Source organism: Parasteatoda tepidariorum, chromosome 1 (assembly GCF_043381705.1).
Source record: "Parasteatoda tepidariorum isolate YZ-2023 chromosome 1, CAS_Ptep_4.0, whole genome shotgun sequence".
NCBI lineage: Eukaryota > Metazoa > Arthropoda > Arachnida > Araneae > Theridiidae > Parasteatoda > Parasteatoda tepidariorum.
The window spans coordinates 8,495,073-8,504,201 of record NC_092204.1 but is presented as its reverse complement, the minus strand read 5'-3'; the positions used below and the strand labels follow the sequence as shown (position 1 = coordinate 8,504,201).

Below are 9,129 nucleotides of genomic sequence, written 5' to 3'. Positions count from 1 at the left end.
ATATATATATATATATATACAAAAAGGCTCCCAAAAAATCCACGAAAATTTTTAAAGTGGGAATAAAATTTAGGTGATAAAATATATTCTTTGCTTTAATGTCTTATGTTTTATGTTTTATGTTATGTTTTATGTTTTATGTTTTGGGATCATAGAATTTTCATGATGACTTAAAAGATTTGGGAATTTATTGCGCATATAGAATTCTGACATATGTAAGATGAATATTATCAAAATTGAAGTGGTTGTGAAATTAGGAAAACTTAAATTGTTTTGATGAGCAGTTTATTATTACTTTGATATTTTTGGCGAACCTTTGGGAGGAAAAAATACTTGCAAAATAATAGAAATGCATCTTAATGCTATGATTGATGAACTGAATTACTAATGATATTAACCTGTTTAAATTTCGTATCTGCCAACTTTTATTCAAAGCGGGAATGATTTACGCCATTGGTAAGAAAATGCTAACTAAAGGAAAACGAAAGAATTTTGCAACAACTCTTAAACTTTTGTATTATCATGGAAATAGCACATAAGCATTTCACGTTTTCAAAAACATGTTTTTGCACGTCCCGCAGACTATGTGTTAATATAATATATTTTCAACTTCATAACAATAAAATTAGCATAATTTTATTTTTGAAGTACCATGCGATCTCTGTTTGACAATCATTTCTGATGTATAAATATAAATTTCCTAAAGCTCACTTAGTTGTCTTTTATTTTAAGTAAAAAGCATTAATTTTTATTTTCGTAAAAAATAAAAATCAGCATTTTAAAAATAAATTAAATAGGAACAGTTAAATGTTTAAAATAACTAGCACACTCTCAAAAATCTGAACGTACTTAAAAAAATACAGATCAATCTAGAAACTCGAAACAATTTTTACATTTCCTCTGTACTTTCTGTTATTGATGTAAACAGCGGGGGGCGCTGAAGTAGCTCCCACAATGCACTGCGAGCGCAGGGAAAAATCAATTACGGCGCACTGTCAACTAACAAGATGGCTGTGGATTTCGTAGCTACGTATAAAATATTAGTTTTAGGAGATAGTAATGTGGGTAAAACTTGTATAGTTCATAGATTTTGTGATGAAACTTACTATGATACATATATTTCCACAATAGGTAAGCTAAAATAGTTTATGAGCATGAGAATCTATTTAAAACATTGCATGCATAATGACATTGGAATACTGAGAATACTGGACAACGCAGTCCAGTGCGAAAACAAAAACAATCTTTCCTTTAAAATCTTCCTCTTTTTATTATTTTTCCTAAACTATTTCAGATCTAGACTAAAAAATTAATAATTCTCAATCTTAATTCTGCTTCAAATAAAATGGAAATTTAATTAACAATTATAATTTATATTCATTGAAATGAAGCTTGTTTTCTTACAGCTTGTAAACCATGCATGCCAAAGTGTTATTCTTATATTTTTTTTTCCAAATGGAGAAAAATGAATTGATTAAAAAAATATGCTTATATGGTAACATGAATATAATTGTTAATGATTGGAATGAAGTTTTTGTTCATTTATAGAACAAACACGCAGATTCTACAGTATTTTTTTAATGAAAATGTAAATCAGGTCTGTTACTTATATCAAAAAATTAAAAAAAAACAGATAGTCAAAGCTACCATTTCTTTCCGAAAGAAATAAACTTTGTTATATTTCTGTCACTACCACTACTTATTAACAATTATAACGCATATAATAACGTGTCTGCAATATTACAAAGTTGGACCATTGCAATAATAAATGTAAATAATGAATAGTTTAACTCTCCTGGAAAGTAAAACGTAGAACTAAAATACTCAGACTACCACTTTTTTTACGAATAATAAACAGTCGTGTTTAACCCTTTAATGGGCCATTTATTTCTAGTAAAGGTAAATTAAAGTATATTTGGAATTGAAATTTATGTAAGAATAGTTATTGACACAAGGAAAAAATACTAATTTAGCTTATGAAAAATTAATCTAAATTTTCATTCCATTTTTTTGGTGGTGAGTATATTTACCACGACATATTAGGAACTTATTGACTTTTATTTTTCGTTATTTATAAAATAAATATTATAATTGCTACAAACTTCAAAAGGAATTATGTATTTCATAACTGTTATACGTTTTTTTAAACTAACAAATGTTTACCAAATTTATTCAAACGCACTTCAAGAAAGCTGAAGTTATTAACAAATGGAAACCTAAATTTAAAGTGGTAAAAACGTTTACCATGGACTTTAAAAAGTGGTGGTAAGTATACTTACCACGGCCTTAGAAAGGGTTTAATATTACGAAAAAAATTTACAAAATTTTTTTTGTTTAAATAGAATAAATAATGGTATGTTTCAATGAACTATAAAGTTCATATTATACAAAAATAATAAATATTATATGTTTTAAAAAATATGCAAATCTCTTACACACACTTTTTTTCACTATAAATGATATTAAAAGAAAACAAAAAACAGGACGATATACATGCTAGGTTTTACAGATACAATTACGTAATGTAGATATTACAATTTGCTCTGGCTTGTAGGCATATTGTTTCTAATGGTAGCATATTTTACGCTTTAATGTGTGATTTTTCAATTAGTAAATTTAATAATTTGTCATACTTGTCAACGTCTACTCCCTTCAAAGAAGCTTTTATCTATTGGTAAACATTTTTCCAAAACCAAATTCTAATTAAATATGGCGACCAAATAAATTGTAAAAATAAAATCTTCCAAAAAAATTCAGAAGAAAGTAATGCCCCAGGCAACTAAAAATCTAAAACTTAATTCATTTTTACTTAGTTATTTATTATTCAATCTTAACTACCACTATGATTTATATTTCAAATTATTCATATTCAGAGTAAAGCATTCTTTACATTTATTTTTAATGAAAAAGTATGCCATAAAAAGTTGTTAATTATAATTTCTTTTTATAAAATTTAAAATGTTTTGTCTCCACTTTTTGCATATTTAGCCTCCTGTGTCAACCCCGGAAAGAATTGGCTGGTATGATATGTTATTTTGACCACCATTGTGTAGAAAAAAGTAAAAAGCTTCTACGAAAACGATCCAATCAGATACGCTCAATATTTGATGCTGTTGCGATTTTCTAAAAACTCTTTTTTTTTTTAACGAACAGAATTTTTTTCAAATCTGCGTTAGAGCTTAAACATTCGCCTATATGACCTTATATATATCTTTTTCAACTTTTCTTTTGTGTTTACTCTTTATTTTGTCTGTCCTTGTCGCGAAGTGCTTGAGTTCTAAAATTTGGACATTGACTATGAGGAGCTATTTTTGTTCCCGATCCGAAAAATCATTTAAAAATTTTAATTATTCTTTTTTTTTTCACTTTCGCTTGACATTAGTAATTTCATTAATAAAATTGCAAACGATTCTGTTTAACATTTTATCGCACGTTCTTTGGTGTTTACTTATTTTTTACAAGTTCAGTCATCAACGTGAATGTCGTGTGGATCGACGTATTGTGCGCCAGAAAAAAAAAATGGAGCACCCCGAATAACTTTTGATCCTAATGATCGGATCTTCACGGTCTAGGACTCAATCTTAACGATTCGTGAGGGTGACCTTAGATATGCACATTAATTAGTGCAGACGATATTCTAAGTTACGAATTCAGACACAAAAAACTACTTTCTCTGAATAACGGTCTAGGACTCAATCTTAATGATTCGAGAGGGTGAATTCAAATATGCACATTAATTAGTGCAGACGATATTTTAAATTACAAATTCAGACGCAAAAAACTACTTTTTCTGAATAATGGTCTAGGACTCCACCTTAATGATTCGAGAGAGTGACTTCAAATATGTACATTAATTAGTGCAGACGATATTTTAAGTTCGGATTTCCCCCAAAATGTACATCCTTCCTCAGTCTGTGAAATAGGTTTCCACAGTTTGATCAGGGGAGCGATCCAAAGTTTGAAACCCTTAATGTTAATTTTACTTTATACGTATTCCACCATATCTCAAGAATTTTTAAGCGAAGTGAAAATTTTCTGCACAAAATCATAAAATTCGTTTGTTGATAATTGCACGCAAAAATTTAATTTTAGTAACTTTTTATTATTTTATTTAATAATAGTCGAAAAATTTGAAAATAGTTAATGAAAAATCGACTTTTAAATGCACGGCTTTCTTAAAACTCTTTAAGGCTCTTTTTAAGGAACAGCTGTTTAAGAATTTTACAATTGTGAGCAAAAAATAATGAAATTCACTGATTAATTCGTATAATTGAGGCCAACCCCTCGAACTATTAAGATAGAGTCTTAGTTCGTCAATATCCATTCCCTTAATTGTAAAGGTATTCTTATTATTTATTTTATTTTATTTTATTTTTATTTATTTACTAGCTGAATATCAGTAATAAAATAATGAATAAAATAAATAAAATAATAAGTAAATCAGTGCGGGGCAACACTACGAAATCATACTCTAAACTGAAAGGCATATACATTTTTAAGGTAAATAATAAATCAGAGAAAATAACCTAAAGCAGTTGTATGAACATGGGTATGTTTAATATAGCAGAATTGTTTTAGTAAGAATCTTTTTGAAAATAACCAAAAACAAAGAGTTTTACGAAAAGAAGTGGTTTAGCAGAGCAACAGATGTCACTTTTTCGATGTTTTTACGTTCCATGTAAAAAATAATCCAATCAGTCACAGTTTATGTGAATATCTTAAACATTTGCGATGGAAAAAAATGTGTATCTCAGGTTTGATAATCTCTTGTTATGACTGTTTAATTGAATGCTAAAACGAAAAACTATCTGTGGCACTTGATGAAAGCTAATTCTGCTTATCTTTGTCTTACAATAAAGCCTTCAATTATTTTAATATTAGCATTTACCTGCAAAATATTACAAAATAATTTTTATGCATTCATATTTATTAATTAATTATTATTAATTATTATTAATTAATTATACAGGGTGTTCCGTAATGATCATCCTTAACACCTCACGAAATTTCTTGCGTTCCCCAATCTGTTGTAGGTAAGAATGAAAACACTAATGTTCGATTGCCGGATTAAATAGTTAATGTTGTTGTTGAAGTTCATTTACGTCGCACTAGAGCTGCAAAATGGGCAGTTGGCGACGATCTGGAAAACATTCTTGAGGATGATTCGAAGACATGCCATCACAATTTTGATCCTCTGCAGAGGGGATGGCACTCCCGCTTCGATAGCCCAACGACCTGCGCGAAGTCGAGCACTTTACAGTAGAACAGTTTAACGAGGACCAATACCGTACACCCTCGGTCCCGACGCAGACTGATCCAAGTGGTCACCCACCCGCACACTGACCGCAGCCAGTGATGCTTGACTTCGGTGATCTGCTTGGAACCGTGTCTTAACGATCATTCCACTACGGGACCCGGATTAAATAGAAAAGAGTTGGAAGTCGATAATAAGTCTTTTTTTTTTGGGTAGGCTGTTCAACTACGGTTATAAAATTAAATACGACTCACCTGAGCTGCGGAGGCTCAGGGGATAGAGCGTTCACCTTACAAAGGGGTAACCTGGTAGGTTTTGAGGTTTTCCTTTCTATGTAGCATAAATGCCGGTTAGTTCCATCTAAAAGTCTTTCGTGAAGTCCATTATATCCCAACTCTTGATCCAGGAGTTCCCTTATCTTCTGGGTTGGGTTCAAAATTACAGGGCTAAAGGGTTGAACATTGATAGTTGTAAATTCAGAATTGGGTCGGCAGTTTAATGCCGGTTCAAAATAGAATAAAAACATTCAAAATAAGACACTAATGTTCAAAATAAAATAAAACACACCTCCAAATTTCATCAAGCAATCAAATTGTTTTTATGTTAGTGATATTGATAGATTTCTGTAGCACTATTGTATTTGTTTGAATTGTAATTTGCGACACCTGATATCCATTTTTTAAACTACATTTTTGACACCGGTTATAAAAATTCATATTAAAAGTGGTGGTTACAGAACACCTTGGATGAAAATTTTATAATAATTTTTTTCTTAACAAAAGGCATTCGAGTAAATAATCAATTTTCGAATTATGTTTAATTGAATAAAAACATGATTCGCTTCAAAAATATGTAAATTGGAAATAAATAAACTTATTTTTTTTTGAAGAGTGTGAAGTTTTTAATCAAGTAGTATCTTACCCCTTTACTTTCTTGGGATTAATTTCGTATCATATATTTTAATTAAATGAATCTGTACCTGCTAAAAAAAAAAACAAAGTTGAAGGATCTAGAAGAAGTTCAATAACTTCTGTGTAAAAGTTCATTGATTTTCGTTTCGTTGGTAAATGATTGGCGCAGAGATAAATGATCCAGTTCTCATTTTTGCAGAAGATGAAACCACCATTTATTAAATTCGTTCTTGTATTTTCATCTTGGATAGTGCAAGAAACTTTTAGTTTGGGAAGAAAAAACTGCAGCGCCACCTATATCTACGATTCTTCTTTACTTCATGGGTTCCTTTTGAAAAGAAAATGAAATTTTTCTGAAATTGGTTGTTGACACCAACCCAAACATATACAAAATAAAGTTCTATTCGTTATTTCAGAAACATTTTTTTTTAATTTCCCTAGAAAGAGTTACCTAATAACTTTTAGAAACTTTTAAATATTCAATGCTGATACACTTCGGTAAAAGGTGGAATTTGTGATTTTATTTTTCGATCAATTTAACCCAGTAGTATACCATGGCGATATAGAGGACGGAAGTCACTCCATCATAGAACGTTAAGGGCTGCTTATCTCTGCCCGGTTGAGTTCAGCTTCTGTTTCGGTTTTAACCGGGCAGAAGTAAGCCACCGTTAATGTTTTATGATGACGTTACTTCCGTCTCCTATATCGTGTGGTATACTGCTTAACCCGTTCAGGATTCTGAGCTCGCGATTCTCCATTCCACGGTATCATATATAAAAACGAACCTTTCGTACTGCAACGAACGGCCCAAACTAATACGGGCGGGCTTGTCTCAATTCGGTATCTCTTATTACGTTCCGTATTAGTACGAAGACGTTCTCTTTAGCAGCGTGCGGAACTGGGGGTGAGCTTCTTTTTCCTTCCTGAGGGTCAAGCATGTGAAAGAGAGATTCTTTATATCAAAGAAAAAATGTGGAAGCACAAGTGTATTGGCATTCATTTTGCTGACACACGAAAACACCATTATAGTACATCAACTCATTGCTTATAGAAAATACATAAAATTTTATGGTGACTAGTTTTTATTTTTAGTTTTATTTACGTCGTACTAGAGCTGCACAACGGGCTATTGGCGACGGTATGGGAAACATCCCTGAGGATGATCCGGATTCCAATCTCTGTCTCCAGGGAAAATAAAAAGGCTACAGTTTAAATGTCTTACACAATGCGATGATTTTAAACTATATACATATATATAATCTTGCCGTGAAGAATTATCTGTGCCTCAGAACGGACAAATGTCTTAAATATTTTAAAAGCTATTAAACTTTTTTTGAAAATCGCCAATTTGGCGACAATTTTTCCATCTAGATGAAAATTATCAAAATCACTGCCCTGTTCTCAGTTTTTGAAAATTTTTATGGTGGAACTTTTTAAATATTAAAAAATTAGACCACAAACACTTTTCATTTTTCCAAAACGGTGACTTTTCTCTGTATTGACGTTTCGCATCATTTTCAAAATAAGCGTAGACGGTCCGCCACATAAACGGGTTGTGACGTATGTATGTGACATAAGTCGAATTCTTTGCCATAGATGGCGCCACTGGAAAACAAGCTGAAGTTCACCTCCTATACCTTGATGACATACGGCAACAACAACAAATAATCACAATGTTTATCCCACTGCACTTGAAAGACTACTACGGTAGCGAAATGATAAGTTATGCTAAATTAGTTAAACTTTGTTAGCAAGTAAAATTTTCCTGGTCCTAATTTTTCAACAGGGCAAGCGGGATCGCTTTCGAACCTATTTCAAATTCATAATGGATTGCTAACGTTGCAAATCGAATAATAGAAAGGGGGTTATACACAAATTAACGTTTTTAGCATCTTGGAGAGAGTTGCATCACTACAAAAGTAGGCTTCACTGCATCATAATCTGGTTTGATACATTTGTTTGGCTTGAATAAAATAAATATAATTATAACAAATTAAGGGAAATAAATTTAAGGGAAATTATAGAATTGCCGGAATAGAGATTTGAGCTAGCTGCTCTTCGTTCTTCGATATTTTGTCGAATTTTAAAAATCTGTGTATAACTGCATCATCAATTTTTGACGATATTTAAACGCTTTTTATACAGCAATTTAGTTTATACGATATTAGCATAGTTATTATTTAGTTTATAGGAATTTTAGTTTTCGACACTATTTAAAATAGTCTGATGGTACTTCGGTAAAAGGCCTTCCCTTAAAGGATTTAAAGACTAATGCAATTTTTCAACCGATTACGTGCCCTTTTACAGTTTAAGTGCTCTTTCCAAAGACGCTATATTTATTTCTGCTATCTTAAAACATTTTTATATTCTTACTACTTTTTATAAGCGAGCAAAAATTTTGAAATCATTTGGTTACCAAGAAAATTACTATGTTTATAAAAGGTTTTAGAAAAGTATCATTATTTTGTTGGGAGCCATTTAGTTTGATTTTCGAGGAATAAAACTTCTTGCATTTGGCTTGGAGCCATATGTGCAAGGAGTAAGGTTACTGCGTAGATAAAATTTACGAACTCATAAAATATTCAGATTGTAACGCTATATTCAAATGACTATAGTAGTGCAATAGTGGATTCAAGCATTACTGTCTGGGTAGTTTTGGGATAATGTTCTTTTTTTTAGATAATAGTTAGTAACGTAAACATTACTTTGAGAAATTTTTTTTTTCGTAGATTATATTTTACGAAACTTTTTCTTCCTTCTGAAAACGAAAAAACTTTTTTTTTCCTGTATGAAGCTCATGCTTAGCACCCATTTTAAAAGAAAGGTTTCTCAATACAAAAAAAGTATTTCATGATTTGGATTAACTGATATAGTTCTGTCTACCTATAAATATTAATATTGTAAATATTTATATTCGTATCTGAAGTTTCCTTTTCTAAAGAGAATATGGAGCAGATATATATA

General features: G+C 30.8%; 1 protein-coding gene across 1 annotated transcript in view; it reads left to right on the top strand.

Moving 5' to 3' along the window:
- Positions 1–967: 967 nt before the first annotated feature.
- The window catches only part of LOC107440188 (uncharacterized), a 41,529-nt gene continuing 33,367 nt past the window's right edge, over positions 968–9,129 (top strand). Inside the window, exon 1 of the mRNA XM_016053041.4 lies at positions 968–1,131. Coding sequence (XP_015908527.1) covers positions 1,008–1,131 — 124 coding nt within the window. The 5' untranslated portion in view covers positions 968–1,007. The remainder of the gene's footprint in view (positions 1,132–9,129) is intronic.